At 44.0% G+C, this 18,277-nt stretch overlaps 1 protein-coding gene across 7 annotated transcripts in view; it reads right to left on the bottom strand.

Moving 5' to 3' along the window:
- Positions 1-18,277, bottom strand: part of rbms3 (RNA binding motif, single stranded interacting protein) — a 314,380-nt gene that overhangs the window by 49,812 nt on the left and 246,291 nt on the right. For all 7 annotated transcript variants that reach the window (XM_051955312.1, XM_051955307.1, XM_022198395.2 and 4 more), the window contains one exon: positions 4,466-4,572. In XM_051955312.1, the coding sequence (XP_051811272.1) occupies positions 4,466-4,572 (107 nt within the window). The remainder of the gene's footprint in view (positions 1-4,465; positions 4,573-18,277) is intronic.

Raw genomic sequence — 18,277 nt, 5'->3', positions numbered from 1 at the left:
GAGATCTGATGACACTGGAGGCAAAAGTATAGAATAAAACAGCTTATATATACCAGATGTGAATGCGAAAGCTTCCATTCAGATGTCAATATCTGGACAAGATCAGACTGTGTGTTAAAACCATCAGTAAAAGAGTTCTTTAACTCTCCTGACAATGTTCCCCAAGCACTAAATCTCACCTTAAACCACCTCACTCTGCAGCTCTTTATTTCCTCTTCAGCTGGTTTTAACTTGGATAAGATGGACACCTAAGATTCTAACACTCAGAGCTCAGAGACAATACAAGATAACTTACTGCCAAAATCTTTTTTTTTCTTGTAAATAAATCATTTCAAATCTGAGAGTCAGTTTGAAAACAATAAGAAGAAGCATATTCAGCTGGGCTGCACAGTGGCCTAGTGGTTAGCACTTTCGCCTGGCAGCAAGAAGATCCCCGATCCGAATGGATCTTTCTGCATGGAGTTTGCATGTTCTCCCTGTGCATGCGTGGGTTTTCTCCGGGTACTCCGGCTTCCTCCCACAGTCCAAAAACATGCTGAGGTTAATTGGTTACTCTAAATTGCCCGTAGGTGTGAATGTGAGTGTGATTATGTGTCTGTATATGTAGCCCTGTGACAGACTGGTGACCTGTCCAGGGTGTCCCCTGCCTTCACCCGAGTCAGCTGGGATAGGCTCCAGCACCCCCCACGACCCTAGTGAGGATAAAGCGGTGTATAGAGGATGGATGGATATTCTTCAGCCTCAGCTCCACCCTCAGCCTGAATTTCAACTTCATGCTAAAATGAATCTCTGTAGACAAACATTGCCCTGTGGAATTTAGAAGCTAAAAAAATCCCCAGAATCTTAGAAAGGATCTCTCAATGACAGCTAAGCAACAACACTTAACTTCACACACATCCAAATAAATGAATACCAGCACACTGACTCAGGCTGAGCAACATTCACACAAACTGCATGAACTCAGGCAGTTAAAGGTCAGACTCTCAGTCCTGATGCCATGAGGCACGTTTAACCAATATCCAGGTTCAGTACAGTTAGTCCTGTCCGGTGTTTTCGGTTCTATAAAGCAAATCCGACATTATTAAAGCTCAATTACCCTGGAAAGCTAACGTCAGCCTGAACTGTTGCTTAACTATTTTGCCATATTGTTTTACTTCATTAACCAATACCATTTTAAAAGATGACGTTTGCAGAAAATCTACTTAAACAATGATGAAAGACAAAATACAGACCTACATCCATGTACAAATACATGCTATGTGGTATTAGCTACATGAATAGATACCATTCATTAGAATCTACCTATATCCTCTGATTTTCTGATGTAGTCTGTTTTTGCGATATACAAAAGAACTGACATATTAACAGCGAGAGAAGAGATGAAAAGAAGCTGCTGCTGCCTGCTGTGCATACAGAAAATATGCAAAAAGAAAAAAAAGGATTCTATTGTGACACTGCGATGAGAGCAGGAAGAACATGCATGTCGGTGTTTTACGAATGTGAATCAGTGATAAACTGACATGTTGAATTTTACACCAATGCTAGCCTTGTTGTACACATCAGCTACGATGACATAAACAGAAAAATGCAGAAAAATAGAAACATGTGGCAAAAACAAACAGTCAACATATTGTCCATATTTTAGCAACTCTCCAAAAATTCCCAAACCATATTTCCAGGGGAGCTCACGGTCTGTTAAGAGGAACCAGACCTCCTGTGTAGTTCACACTCTGGATTTAAGGATGCTGTATCAAAATAGTTCATTACATTTTAGCTAAGTTATTTGTCTTCAGTCAGTCAGTAATTTTTTGCAGCCTTTCTCTCTGGTTTTGCTTCCTGGCAGCTTTTGCGGTTATTAGATGTTTGAATTCTTCACATGATTCTAATACTTAATAGAAACAAAAACTGCAAAACATTTTACTTTTGCTCTGGATGCCATTCACATCCGGCTCTTCATACAAAGACTCGCGGTGCTGATTTAAATGGTCAAACAAATTAATTGCGTTGCATCTTGTAGCGGCAACAACTGGAAGACGCTGCGTTTAGTCGATGTCATCTCTTTCTGCAGCTGTGATATTTACATATAGCTGACATCGTGTTTGTTTTCTGCAACTAGATCTATTTTTTTAGTGTTTCTCTGTCAGTTTGCTGTGCATGTGGAGCGTGCATGACAACAAACTGTAATGGTGCATCCATTGATCCTAAAATCGGAATAGATTAGTCTCGAAGATGGGAACCAAATAAAGCTGAAGCATGGCGTGTTTAAGTTAATTTGCGTTAATTCACATTGCACTTCCTGTGACATGACTGTTGCACATCACTATACTGAAACTACACTCATATATTGTGCAGTTTTGCCTCACATAAACTCCTTTGCTTTCACTTGCATCATGCAAATTAATCAGATTCTGTCTGATTCCACAGTAAGTGTGCCTGCTGCATTGTATACTGAATACACAATATCTGCAAACTGTTCACCACTCCGGATATTTGTGGGGAATTTTTCCTGCAATAGCACCTTTAAGAAAAAGTTAACAACATGTTTTAACAGCACTGCGACAAGGTACAAGCATATTTGTAGTAAACATATTTTAACATGCAAAGTTTAGGTTAACTATGCTGTTTGTGCTGTATCTGAGACATAGAATATAAATAAATATAAATATATTTAAAGGGGTGTTTCCTTATTTTGGCTCCTTCACTCATACATTCAGTCATCTTGCTGTACCTTAAGTCAACTGAGCCGACCCTGTCAGTGTGCAGGCCTGTGAGGGGATGTAGCAATGTGATTTAGGTTAAACACACCTCACTGGTTCATGTGTGTTAGGGCTGCTGAACATGTGACGGACAGACACACACACAGAGTTAATGTAGTACTCCACCTCCTCCTTCTAAACACACACACACGCAGAAGGAAGGTGTGTTTTCTGAAGGACAAACATTCCACGTCTCCTGGTTTCCACTACGTTGCCGTTTCAGCACAACTGTCAGCCTCTGTGAATGTGTGTGTGTGTGTGTGTGTGTGTGTGTTGTTGGCGTGTATTCTTCCCTCTTCTATACAGTCTGGTCTGAAGCCCTCCTCCACCCGTCTCCTCTGCGCGTCCTTCCCAGTATAGCCGTCTGGTAGCCCATGAAGAGACTCTAACCTTGTTTCCCCATGTTACCACGCTGCATCCAATTTCAGGTTTCCCGGCATTGTGATGTATGGCGGAAATATACGTGTTCAGTGAGGCATTTGGCTTGAGATGCAATTTACATGACAGCTCATATACATCCAGTGGCTGTTTGATCGATATCTGGGGCATTTTTCTGTTGTTTTGGGTTTTTTTTTCAGCAGCTCTATACCTTAGAGTAAATACAAATGTCAGGCAGTAACGGTTTACATAACGCCAGATGTTGTAGCCGACGTCTCTCAGGGCCTTGTGAACAGGGTGGGGTCTGTTCTTAGAAATAAAATTACCTCAGAGGTAAACGCCTTGTTCACAACGTCATCGTGCTGGAATGGAAAGAGTTTAACTGAGTTAACGGACATAATTTGTTCGAATTTCGTCTCATAGTTCTTGTCAAATAGTTGCTGTATTCATGTCAGCAAGCAGTGTTTTTTTTTTTCCTTAATTTGTGATTATCTAAAAAAAACCAATCACTGAAGTACAAAGCTGGATGACAAAGAAATGCTGCTGCAGTGAAAATTATTACAGTTAGTTTAAATGCAAAAGCTAAAGGTGCTATTATGCCAGCTCATCTGAGAAGCAGCTTTTGTAAAGACAATGCATTTCTTGTCTATTAACTGTTCTTTTTATGGTTTATTATTCTTCATTGTTGTTCTTTTTTATACGTGGATTTTGGTAAATCTTCTTGATGAGGTAAAACAAAATACAGGTTATTATAAGCAGCATAAAAATAAATCTAAATATGTGAAGTTTAATGGTTAATTCTGGTGGCTTATTTGCTCAGTGGTGATGGAGACATAGCGGTTGTTACATGACATAAATATGAGATTTTACTTTATACAGACGCATAAAAATGTGAACAAAGTTATTAAGTTTTTCCTTTTCCTTTTTCTAATGTTATATTTTAAAATGCCTACCAAATATTAGGGAAACATGGCTCTAAGCTGACAACTGCTCAAAAATTACTTTACGTGAATAAAACTAATAGAGAGTTTTCATGCTGTTTTTTATGCTACATAATTTATGTCATGTGATTTAGTTAATTTATATCTGGCACCTTAAATGTGTGAGCTTCGTGAGCAAACCTAGAAATGGCGGGCTGTGAGGAGTGTCATTTCATGAGGAAATGCAGAATTATTAAAAAAAAAAATTCTAGAGATGTGGTGTGAGCTGAGATTTACACTACAACACTCATTGGTGCTGCACTGAGTCAGCAGCCTGTGGAAGATGTTTTCCAGTCATGGGTGAGCGAGTAAACTGGACCTGCATTCATCTGCAGCGCTGTAGCATCTTACCTCGCCTTCTCTGTGCCACGGCCTCCCGTTCTGAGGGTACTTGCTCTGGCTTTGGCGTTTCTTTTGCCCTCCGTCGGCAAATTTGCACAGCAAAGGCTCCGTGGGAGCTGCAGAGAGGGAGAGAAAGGACAAAATCATGTTAGGAGGGCCTGCATCGTGTGACCCTTCAGAAAGACAGAAGCCCTTTTGAACTGCGTCTCTTTTCTCCTCTTCCACCACCACATCCCCCTCCCTGCCTCCTCTCCGCCGTCCTATGGAGCTCCTAGACAAATTCCCAGACCGCCGATGTTGGCAAGCCCTCCCCATCCTCGCCCAGGCTGGCAGCCCATGAAAGAGCATTGCAGGGTATTGTTGAAATAATAATCACAGTAATCGCTCTTGTAAATACCTCTGAGATGGTAATGCAGGGCCGCTCTGTCAGCCAAAGCTTATTTCTAGAAGGCGTTCCCGTTCCTGACGCACAATCCCTTCGTGTTTTACTATTACAGCCATCTCCTCTTTTATTTGAAATTTTATGTCTTTTTCCACTTAGCAACCATCAATGTAAGCATCTCACTGGGTTGTGTTGTTGAGCAAAGGCTATAGATAATAAATGTGCTGTTCTTGGTGCAAACACTTGGGGCAGTCTAACCATCTCTGACAAAAGTTACAGAGTACTGACACATGGCCTCACTTCAGAGCTGGAAAGTGTCTGGAATCAGCAGCAGCAACAGCAGCAAAGTGTGACATGAAATAACCGTTATTAAACCAATTAAAACATGAAAAAAAAGCCCTCTACGGTGTGACCTCATCTGAGCTATCTCTGTATCAACAGCCTTTTGTATGCATAATCACCAATAAAAGGTCGATGAAAGTGTTGTGATGACCTACGGTGGAGTAAAGATAACTTCTCAAAGGGCACTTTCTCACGCTCGGGCTGCAGGTGAGCACCGAAAAAGACAAAAACGATTCAGGTGGAGGACTCTCCTGATGAGAGAGTGTAGAGAGAGAGAGAGAGAGAAAAAAATCTGAAGACAAACAGTCTCGAGGAAAGAAGAAAAAAAAAGCATGAGAAATGGGTGGCTCTGTTGGCTGGAGATCTGGGGGTCTTTCCAGCGTTCGTCCCCTTTTCAGTCAGCGAGATCCAAATCTCTGAAGAAGCAGACCGAGGAGATGAGAGAGCTGGAGGGAGACAGCTGTATGAAGTAGTAGAAACACGGGAGCAACAAACAAGAAACTAAAAAAAGGACGTCAGCGGATGAGATAAGGGAAACGGCTGACCGGGGAGTACAGTGTGAACCCATAGCGGGATCAAACACTCGCTCCCTGGGAGAGTTGTACAGTTCAGCTATAGTGCAGTACGCAGCCAGCCAGCAGGCTTGTCCAAACACTGAAGCGCTGCTGCCCTGCACCTGGTGGCTTAAGAGGGACCTGACGGCTCTCCTGTCATCGCGTTCACATTACAGGCCTGGCAGCTCGTGACACGGCCGCTCTGTGACGACACAGGCCAATGACGGCGCTGTCTGCAGGAGGCCGAGCAACGGGACCTTTCATCACGCCGTGCCACAGATGACACCCAGCGAGAGAATTGTTGATGCTTCAATCTCAGCTCCCAGATGTTGGGGGGGTTCTCGGGCCTTGATAATAACGCAGCATTACAAGACAGGAGGAGAAAGAGATGCTGTCAGGATTGACAAGACAGTGACAGCAATGAAGCAACCTCAAGTGGAGTGAACTCCTGACAAGGGAGTTTTCCAGATGACGACTTTGGCACTAAATGAGCTAACTAGGTGACTTCTTCATTCATTTAATTTCCTCACATCAATCCGGTAACTGCTGCCGGATATCGGAGATAATTATATGTTAGTTACAGTCTGAGATGCAAATGAGAAAAAAGGAGCTACCAAACTGTCTGTGTGAGTGTGTGTTTATGTGGCTGAAGGGATACTACGAGGCCAAACACATGCAAACAAGACACAGAAAAAAAAAACTAAACTTGAGAGTGTTTACGTGCCTTTAGGGTCTGCTATGGGACCAAAGTTTTTTCAGAGTCAGCCCAGGAGAATGCAGCCGGGAAGGGAAAGTGAAAGAGAAGGAGACGCTACAGAAGAAAAACAACAAAAGCTCTTCCAAACCTCTCCTCTGGCACTCTGGGAGATAATTAGCTATTGGAGAAATTTGGAGAATCTGACACAGAGCACGCTGACGTTCCCCCTGTGACTACATCCCCAGTTCCCACAGCGAACTAGCCAATTTGTTTAAGACTCAAGCCCAAGATCAACAGCCTCACGCCACCCCACCCACCCTGTGAACACACTCACCCCTCTGTAGCCCTGACACACACACACACACACACACACACACCTTCCTTCTGCCCTTAGAGTCAGAAATACCCACACACACACACAACACAAGCTCCTGCCAGCCTAAAAACCCTTCTCAGACCTCTCACCACACACCGTCATCACTGGCGGAGCTCAGAATAAACTAGGCCACTGACTGTACATACTAGCTTGCTGATGTTGCGTCTTTAGGTCACAGGCTCCGAGAACAAAACACTGGCTCCAGATTCTGCGTTGCAGGGGGGCTACTTAAAAAAATATATAAAAAAGCAGCTATGAAGCAATTTGCTACCCTTTAATGATCCTAAATCATGGGAAAAAGACATGAAGTACTTTTGGTCAGAGGTCAACAACTGCTGCTAACAAGGTGCTCCATGGGAACCCCTAATTGTTTTTTTATGTGGGTTGCCGTAGGAACTGGTAAACACGTTAACAAGGGGTGACTGCAGATGTACGCACACGCACGCCTGCTTTGGAGCACGCACGCCATGACAAAACGCACACGTGCGCACACAAAGGAGAAACGGCACCAGACAATTTAGTGAGAGCGAGATTCCTTGTGCCGCTAGCCTCATTTGATCACAGCCCCGGTTCAATCACACTCCTCGCTGTGCATTTGGCTCTGCAGAGATAGTCACGGCTTTCTGCTCATCAATAGACACATTACCACACAGCAAAATGAACCAATAAGTGTATGCAGATGTACTTCTGTACAAGACAGTGCAATTACAACAGCAATTTAAACTGAAGCTTGTTGCAAGTTTCACTTATTAATGTTGTGCGCATAAGTAATTATTGCTGTTACAGTTATTTCTTATGGGCCGGCATCTGGTCAGAATCAACCCTTTGGCTGCAAACAAGAGCAGCTCCGTCACTCTTTGGTATCTGTAGACAGAGAGAGCTTGCTTGCTCTTGCAAAGCAGCTGAAAAACACCTTGTTCCATGAATGCAAATCTGTACTACAACACATCAGTTTTTAGCACGTCGTCGTACGTTCATTTGCTGCTCTGAATCGGACTGTACATCTGTTTGGACTGAATGGCGAAATCAATTCAGGAATGTTCCCCGAGTTGCGGAGGGGTTGGGTGAAAGGTTTTCCTCAGCGAAACAACCAGCTTTTCACCATCGAGACAGTTACAAAAGAGGCCTCTCACAAGGGTTTGGAGTCAAACTGGGCTCGCCTTGCTTTGCTCTCACAGTGTCCAAAGTGCTAAAGAGGGCAAACAGAGGGAACTGTTCAGCTACTTGTACCAAAATATGTCAGTCTGAAAAGCTTTGGTGAAAGGAAGCTTTCGACTTCTCAGTGACAACTTTGGTTCGAGGTTCCTTCAGGTTCTCTGCTTGCAGTAACATGAGCTAAGCATCTTTGCAAAGTCTCTGGACGGATCTCGGCGTTTTACCGTTTAAAGAGAACACAGAAACGGAAAAAGAGGACGGCACTATATTGGAATTCTGCTATGCTCTGATGCTGCTCGAGGGGATCTCTAATTGGATCAACAACTGTCTGATTCCCTTCAGCCAGCTTGACCCGTCTGACCAGACTGAGGAGGCTGTGTCTTATGGGAAATAGAGACAGTAAGAGGGAGAGACAGAAAGACAGAGGCAGATACAGGAAGAGAACGGCAGCATAAGAGACAGTGTTTGAGTCATAGATAAAAGTGAAAAACAAAAAAGATAGATGACCAAAAACACACCCGCGTTGCTTATGTGTCGCCATTTTCATAGTCAAAGACACAAGCTCAGAATGGCTGCCGACCAGGAAAAGCAGGCAGCACCAGCTTTCCTACAGGGATAGCTTTGACGGATCCCAGTCGATAGCTCTCACGACTGCCACGCTGGCCTTGCATCCTTCACCATGGAAATGAAGACAGTCTGCCAGCCGTTTTGCTGACAGGGACGGCACACATGGCTCAATGACACGGCCCAATAAACGGAGCAGGGCGCTGAGAGGCGAGCGTGGCGGAGAGCGAGACAAAGAGACAGATAGAAAGACAGATACGGTGTCATAGACGGACCAGAAGACACGAGGAAACTGTGACAGAAGGCGGCAGAGGGGAGAGAGATTCACCGAGAGCAGAAGTGACAGACGGAGTCCAGTTTTCACCCTTCTGATCCATACTTGATCTATCTGAGTGGGACGAGCACAGGGAGAAGGATGTCAACAATGCACTGACTCTCTCCCTGCGTCTGCTACACATGCTCTGTGGCTATTGATCAGCTCCCGCTCAGACTTTTCCATAGATGGCCTGTGCAGCACGCCAGGCGGTTGAGGCCTGAGATGATATTATGGATTACGGGAAGGGAAATGGAGAGAAGAGCCCTGGATGCGGGCGGTAGAAGCCTGATCGATGAGCTATTGCACACTTAACAAGAGTAATGTTATGTAGGGAGTCTCTGACATGCTAATCCATCTCTCACTCACTCTGTCCGTCTCCCTCGATTGCATTTCTCTCTGTTGTGGTTATCTTATGTCTGCCTATCTCTCTCCTCATTTCTGTCTTGCCTTTTTTGCTGTCTATCTGTATGTGGCTGTCTGGAAATATGCAAAAAAAAATATATATATATTTACGTGAAACGATCCAACAGAAAGGTGAGCAACTTTGTATCTAAATACAGAGGTGTAATTTTTTCAAATATATGTTAAATATAATTGTGCCTTCAACCACTCAGTCTGAATTAATCTGCTCTTAAATGCAAGAGCAGCAAGTGCAGCGCAGCGCCAAACAGACGGTGGGTTTCCAGCTGCTGGCCAACTCCTGGGAGACCGGCTCTGAGGTACCATTTAAACGAGAACTTCATTTTAGCTTAATCAGCTAATTCCACTTGCCATTCCTGACACTGGGGTTGCCATGGTGAATAAACAAACAACCACAAACAACGGAGCAGACAGACGCGCGTGCGAGTGAGTAGAAGTTACTGCGTGTGTGTTTGCCAACTCTAATGAGCGGCTCACAACCCTGCATCCATATATTAAAATAACATTTATACAAGCAGACAGTCCTCACCGCATTCAGTCCAAACGGCACAGCCGAGTGTCGCTGGGTGCTGCAGTTAGCTGCAGCGCTCAAGTGGCGGTGGCAGATGTTTCTAATGCTAAAGCCACACATGCTGCTCCACGCTGCCAACGTCTTTGTTGCTGCAGTAGGTCTCAGTATCAGCGGCCGCTTTACACAGCTGGCCACGGTGGCAATTACAGTACGAGTGGCCGCGCTGTGGTCGCTTCTAAATTGTACAAGTATGGTATGAGATTGAAAGCGCTGGTGAATTTGAAATAGGATCCCAGCTAAGAAAAACACCACAATGTGCACCATGGAACAAGAGCCAAAACGCCACAGATGAACCTACAAATAGGGAGTCAAATGGGCTCTGGTCACAAGGACAGCGAGGAGAATCAGCACCTCTACTTCAGGGATTATGTTTAAAAGTTTCTTATTTGTTAAAGCTTATAGTTAGGGCTGACCTGATTGCTGAATTCCCATGATATACTAAGCACCCCTCCTTTATCTCAGCCACCATTGCATGTCACGAACTTTGTCTTTTTTCTGCTGTACTTTCTTTTATTCTGTCTGCAGTATCTCTGGATCTGGAGCTACACATTTATGATCTGCAGTTACAGGCCTCACTGAATTCTAAAGTGTTTATAGTTCTCTTATGTGTTGTCTGTTCTCTATCCACTATTCTGTTCTCAGTCCTCTTTACCCTTACCCCAAACAGTCGAGGCAAACGTCTGCCCTGTCTGGGTCTGTCGGTGTTTGTTTTCTGTCCTTCCCCTTTGAAGGGAGGTTTTTATTTTCTTCTCACTGTTGAATGCTTGAAGGAAACCCACGGGAAACTTTTGTTGGGTTTTTCAGCATAAATGTCTGTCCTCACCTTACTACACGTGGTACCTTGAGATGACCTATATTGTGAATTGGCGCTATAAAAATAAAACAACTGAATTCAATTAACACTCATTTAAAATGAGACCTCAACCCTGCTTCACTTTACTGATTAAACAAGCATCTTCAAGGACAAAGACACAAACGTTACTATTATGTCTCACATATATCTTTCATCAAGTGGATGAAGGAGAGTCTTCTTCACCAAAACACATTTTAAGGAACACCGACAACAAACAGTTTGTGACTTGTGTAATTTTATCATGATTTGTCGTTTGCAAACAGGTGTGAACTAACTGTGACGTCACCCGTTGGTTTCAACGCCGAGAAAATGAAGCCCGGATTTTGCTACTTCCTGGTCGCCGTTTTGGATTTTTTGGAGCCAGTGACGTAAAAAGCGTCATCAAACAGGCTGGACCGGAGAGCAACTAGGGGCAGGACCAGTCAATGAGACTGTCAGTCAAGTATAGCCACGCCCCCTGGCTCCGTCAACTTTAACGATTTATTTAAAATTCAGTATTGATTTATTTTAAGATCGGCCACCTGATCTCTCGTTTTGACCATGAAAACTAATGGGAAAAAAATCCTGAGCTGTAGAACATCAGTCTATCAAATTTTATTTTTTCTAAAAATGAATTGGGGTCTATGGAGCAAAAGCTTTTTGGAGCCAACCCTAGCGGACGGCGTGATATTGCAAGTTTTTGACATTTCCGGGTGGGCTTCAAATTTGGAGTCAGATGCTACGTCCATCTTTACATACAGTCTATGTTTGCAAAAAGCACCAAAGTGGACAATGAGATAAGAGTGGAGAGAATAAAAAGAAAAACACTTCAATTAGACCAAAGCAAATAATGAATTCAAATGCATTAAAGAATCAAACTACCCTCCCCCCCCAAAAAAAAACAACAAAAAAAACAACAAAAAAACAAAAAAACAAACCAAACTATGTTGGTTTTCTTCTCAGCCAGTTCTGGCCTGTGGACCCATCCTTTCATGGCAGAGGGACTTAAGAGTAGCTGCTGCTGAACTTCGCCTGTGGGGGTTGACTGGTGCTTCCACTGTCTGTGCCACTGCTTGTGTGGGCAGACAGTGAAGCTCGCTCTGTCCCTGTTAGAGTATTATAACACTGCCAACGCCTCCAGTGACCCGTGAAACCTCCCATCTATAGAGATGAATCATACAGATGGGCGCTTTGTAATTCAACCCAGCCGTCCGTCTACCAGACCCACAGCAAGTATTTCTCAGTGTATGTGACACTGTATCAGAATCAGAATGAATCAGTTTCAGTCTCGGAAAGTTCACTCTAAACCTGCGGTGCACAATGCGCTCTGCTGTTCTGCAGGGAGCGCTTTTAGTTTCTTGTGAGGGCTTCATTATTTACATCGAGCATTGAAACTTGAATGCATATTAGCCCCTTACTCAGCTTTACACCGCTTCCACATAATGTTACAGCAGTATTATTTAGCTTTATTTATCAAGGCAAGGTTTTGCTGAGCGTGGTGCTTTTTTGGCACTGCTCTACTTGACATTCAGAGAGTTACACAAATTCGCACTCAGAGTGCATTACAAACACTCCGCTATATTGGTCAGTACAAAGCTGAAAAGAAAAAGTGGATGTTGGGTGTTTTGCTAAGCAGGATTTTGCCTCTCACAGAATTTTCCACCTGGTCAAGGGATTCAAACTTCCGACTCCTCTGTCATAGGTAGGTTTATATAACCTTTAGGCTACCAGTGAATGAAAATTGGTAATGACATTTTAACAGAGGCAGAAAATATGCTGCAAATGAAAGCGCCACATCAGTTAGAGCAGCTTGGGGAGGCACACAAAAGGCAGTGCGTCTGTTAACTAGGTTTCCACCATAGGGGCTTCCAGTAACAACGCTATGGACAAGAAAGAAAATGAAATTACAGCACAATAAATGAATTATCAATAAAGAGCCCTCAATACTGTATCTGAGGGAGGATCGATATGCCACAGCCGGGCTGCAGTGTGGGCCCAGGGCTGAGAGCGGGCCTATCGCTGAGGGACCAGCAGCATCGATGGTGTCACTGGGGGTGATTGACGATCAATGCTACCAGTGACGTTGATTTATGATCAATGAAAGCAGGGCACCCGACTAATAAGGAGGGAAGGGGTGGAGGGGAGGGTGCGTGAGGGGGGATTCCATAGCGTCCCCTTTACTGTAACTGATTGAGGATCGATGAGGAGTGGCACCGTGGCTGATTAGGGATCAGGCGAGTCTGTGGCAGAGGAAGGCGGCTGTGTGTGAGAGGATTTGGTTGGCTGCGTGGAGACCGGCTTGTCTGAGCTGAGCAGAGCTGCAGAGGCTGTAATTAAAGCTGTGCTGAAAGGAGCTTTCCACTGTTTGATAGAAGCTGCAGGTGCAGCTCTCTTTGCTCTTTCACTTTCAAAAGAGCAGCGGCACAGGCATATACAGTATACATTCTTATATACACACACACACACACACACACACACACACACACACACACACACACACACACACACACACACACACACACACACACACACACACACACTCAGGACATAAACACACTACCAGAGACAGCACTTTGTTTTAATGAGAAGACTTTTCTTGACCAGCTGACATCCTTTTTTCAGTGAAGCAAATTGTTCACATTTATGGTTGACTACTTCGTTTGTTTTTCACAACATTACACATATTTAATATACTATACATGTTATAAATTAAGGAAATCTACTGTACACTTAACTTTCGCAGACTTCTGAAGAGCAGACGCCCGCATGGTTGTGAACTGGCCGGTACGTTAAGCATTAGCTTTGCAACACATATTGTGATGGTGATGCACAAAGCCAGTTTTAAGAAATTAAAAACCCACAGTTAGGTCCAAAGTTAGGCATGTAATCTAGCAATCTGTGCTTTGTCTGAAAGACCTGTGCATGTGTGAACTTCAAACAGTGCTTCAGACATTCCCAAGGCTAATAATTCATTCATTTCTTAGGTATTCTCTTTGTTCTTCAGCAGTGATGACACTAATTTCCCGTCTTCCTAAAAAAAAAAAAAAGAAGTTGCTGCTAACAAAGTGGCATCTTCTTCATGTTTGCTAGATACATCAACTGTTTTCCAGGGAAACGGCACGATCTGTTGGCTTAATTAAGTAAGCATTTTGACAACAATGAAAATTATGAAGCTGTTTTGGTCAGCTAGCTGAAGGTCAGGCTAATAAAGTGAATTAAAAATATTAAGCAGCCCATCTTATTATTTTAACAGCATCTTTTAGGGAATAAAACCAATGTTAAAATCAGTTAAAATAACCAACGGGGTGCAAATTCTTGAAGAAGGAATGCCACAAAATGAAACAAAAATCTGACCGCATTTCTTTCAGGTCTCCAAAATCTTCCCGAAGTCTTCTCACTGCCTCTAAGAAAACTAGAGTTACCAACTTGCCTTCACCAATCACTCCAGCTTACATTCATGTCAGTCCAGACTCACACAACATACAGTATGTAGTGAAGGCTTTGAAGTGAGGAAAACAAAAAACAGAGTCAAATTCCTTGTGTGTGTGTTCAAACGCTTGGCCAATGAAGCAGATTCTGATAGAACACAGTCGTAGCCACGACTTCAAATGTGGACGTTAACGCACAGAAGATACAAATTCTAACACGTGGAAGCTTCACACACATCTCCAACGTGGCAGCACAGATAATCTAAACAATCACCACAGTTTAAAGGGCAAAAAGTAGCATCACCAATATCTCCTTCTGTTCCTGTATTTCAGGGATGAATAACAGCCAGGAAAGCACAGTGCCATAGTGCCTTGCAGCAAGAAGATCCCTGGTTCGAGTCCCAGCCTGACCCTGGGATCTTTCTGCATGGAGTTTGCATGTTCTCCCTGTGCATGCGTGGGTTTTCTCCGGGTACTCCGGCTTCCTCCCACAGTCCAAAAACATGCTGAGGTTAATTGGTTACTCTAAACTGCCCGTAGGTGTGAATGTGAGTGTGATTGTGTGTCTGTATATGTAGCCCTGTGACAGACTTGTCCAGGGTGTCCCCTGCCTTCACCAGAGTCAGCTGAGATAGACTCCAGCACCACCGCGACCCTAGTGAGGATAAAACGGTGTACAGAGAATGGATGGATGGATAACAGCCAGAAAAAGTAGTTTTGCTGAACACTATGATGCCACAGTGAAGCTAGATTTTGCCATTTTAGAATAAATAAATGTAGTCACTTCATTATTTCATCCCTGTGTGACATTTTGTCATAATTAGCAACCTAATTAGCACGCATTCTTGACTTATGGCCCAAAATGTGCGATGTGAGATCACAGTGACCTTCGGCCAACGAAATCTAATCAGCTCCTTTTCTGAGGCAAAGTGAACGTCTGCTACAAATTTAAGCTAATTCTCTCAAGGCCATCCTGAGATTTCTTGTCCTCAAAAATGCGACTGACAGATAAACAGACAACCCAAAATCGTAATGACCACGGCTGGAGGCCAAAAAAAAAGCCTGTTTGATGTCAGATTCTTCTTTTGGGGAAAAAAGGCAGACATGGCAAACCCTTTGAGTAGCCTCAGTAGCTTTGCTCCTGCCTCCTCCTGGGAAAACAGCATCAGCGCGTTGACCAGAGAGAAAGGGTGACTTGTGCAGAACAACTCTGTGTAAGTCCTTGCTTAAACATCTCAGACGTGATGAAAGGCTTTGTTTTTCTCAGTCTGCGTTAATGGGCCCCAATCGATGTGGAGGAGCTGTGTTTTTTTCCTCCACATGTCCTGACCCGTGGGGGAAACACAGGGAGGTAATGTGGGAGGGGAGAGATATTGACACACCACGTCGATATCAGTAGGATTCACAAACAGCGGCGTGGTAAAAGTAAGTCCTTCCTTGAAGTTGAGGCCGGCTATCTTGGACTCATCAATGCAGCATCAAGGACAGAAAGTACAGTGGAAGGAGCTCTGACAGACTGTAAATAAGCAGCGAGAGACAAAACAAATACTGATGACATTTAAAAGTGCTTCTCCCCTCCTAAGCTGCCCACCTGAAACGCATTCACCTCAACAATGTCAGGAATGTGAGGCAGCAAAGCACCGCTGCAGATTCAAGCACATCGCCACGCTGGCTCTCATCTGTCACCAACGGCAACTAGCCCGCCAGCCGCCATGATGTGCAGCCTAATTGGGGGAGCTGATGAGGTCTGATGAGGCCAGTACTTATTGAATTCCCCGGCCTGTTATTTAGATAATGCTTGAGAGGAGCGGGCTCCCTCATCTTTCCCCATTCTCATCCATTCACTGTCCCAGCAGGGGGCTGCTGGCTAATCCACTCTTGTTTATAATGGCTGCACGAACTGAAGGGGATTTGGACATGGTTTCCCCCCTCGCTAGCACACATCTAACGCTCCCCACTGTTGATTTTACCTCATAATGGGTCTATTGGACAAGTTAACCAGATCCCAACACCCATCACAAGCCCCTCGCCTGTCTTTCTTTCTCTTCTTGGTGGAGTAGGGGCGGGGGTATTGTTGAATAATTAGACTTTGATGTAATGTCTTTTTCTTTTTCTCTCCTCCTCCAAAAGCAATTACCAAACTTCAAATATGTGTCTGTGCAGCATTCACTGGTTTACAAAGTGTGTGTGTGTGTGTGTGTGTGTGTGTGTGTGCGTGAGAGAAAGGGTGTGAAAGAAAGTGTGATGCAGGAAAAGAAAACAGCAGAGAGGAGCGGAAGTTGCAGAACAGATGGCTAAATGGCAGGACAACAAACTTTTAATTTTGCGCTTCAGACTGGTGAAGGAGATGGAGACCGCGAAGACACAGAGGGGTGCCAAGAGTAGCGCTCAGTGTGAGACGGCACATCAAAATGCATTAGAAGTGATGAAAACTGCGTGATTAATGCCTTCGCTGCACACTCGAGCATCTGAATTTCAAATGCAAAGTTTCAGCGGAAAAAATTCTGCGTCTAGGTGGTCGAACATTCATCAGGAGCAGCTGCAGTGAGGAGGGAATCCAACAAATCAAATTTCACTGAGATGAAGACTGCCAGAGGAGCAACACAACAGTAAACGTCTGACAATTACTCTCAAGAGCAGGTATAATGAGAGACAGTCGCATAATTGCAAACGCTGACTGAAAGTGTGACTGCATGAGTATGGATGTGCTGTCTGTCTAATGTATGCGCCACACTCGGTTTTTCCATAGTATGAGACCATATTATCCTCAATCTCTGTCTGCATTACAATAAAACACAATAAGCTGTCAAAACAGGTGAATAATTATCAATAAAAGTGCATTTTAAAATGATTTTTAAAATAAATTCAACATATCAGCTGCACCTCTATCAGTGAAAAGATGCCATAATCGGTGCAAAAGAAAAAGAAATCCACACCTTCCACTGGATTACTGGTCCGCAGTGTATACAGGCCTGTCTAGAAAAACAAAAGGCCTTATTTATAGGGGTCAGCTGCTGCGGCCTTATAGATCAGGGACCGTCCTGACGAGGGGGGGCCATTACGGCAACAACATTTAAAAGCTTACATGGAGAAGGTACAACCTGGAGTTCACCAGGGGCACAGAGAATCAATATTAGCTCGACTTAGAAATCTGCTGTATAATCCTTGATCTCCAAGGCCATTTGCTTTGCTGCCTGAAATTGGATACACCCCGAATGCATCCTCCCTCCCTCCCTCCTCCCCACCGCCGTCACAAACCCCACCCCCACCCCCACCCCCCACCCCACCGCTGCGCAGAGCCCACAAATAAGACATCCTGAAAAATTGATCGGGATGCATCTGTGGCAAGATTACGTCTCGGGCTAAAAGAGAGATATGACTAGCTCAAGGTAATTCATAAATCTGTGTGCCTATGTGTGAGAGGATCAGCACACGGCCCGGTGAACGGGAAAGCCTCGTGGTGGTAATATCACGGCTGCATCGCTGCTATCTGCAAGACTGTTGCAGCAAAGAGGCCATTAAGTCAACACCTCTATAAATGCGAAGGGCTGGTAAAGGCCACATGTTGAAAAAATACTATTACACACTCCACTCTGTAGGTATGATTAACAACGGCACACAGAAAATAAGTCATCTTTGTTTATTTTGCCTGTAAGCAAAGATGCCTTTTGTGGCGCGACGCATTTTCTGTGATGAATGGTCTGAGTAGCGCAGAATGGAATGGCCTTTTTTGATTCATTTTTACACACGTTTTTCCTATTCTAAACAGAAGTGTGGAAATTTATTAGCCGAAAGTTGTTTCGATTTCTCCGTGTCCGTCTTTCACAACAGCACAGACTCCTCTCTCTCTGTCCTCCACAACACCACACTTTGGAAGCTATTTGCATCATTCGTATCCACCTACTCCGATTGGCCGGATTCACCTCCAGCCAATCGGAATACTATCTAATGAATAATGCAAATTTCCTCATGCTGGATCTTTACAACGAGTAATGGCTACAGCTGGAGACATAAGACTGCGTATAGAGATTTATGAGCCAGAGTCTGATCCTGAATGCAAAAGGGAAACAACCTGCTGCTGCACAATTCAGACTTTCAGAGTGTTTCTGAACAGCAGGACTGATAACAAAATAACAACAAAACAGAAGTTACATTTTGCAGTGCTGCTGAGAAACACTAGCTTA

This window comes from Acanthochromis polyacanthus, chromosome 11 (genome assembly GCF_021347895.1).
Source record: "Acanthochromis polyacanthus isolate Apoly-LR-REF ecotype Palm Island chromosome 11, KAUST_Apoly_ChrSc, whole genome shotgun sequence".
Lineage (NCBI taxonomy): Eukaryota > Metazoa > Chordata > Actinopteri > Pomacentridae > Acanthochromis > Acanthochromis polyacanthus.
This window is presented reverse-complemented; position numbering and strand designations above follow the sequence as displayed.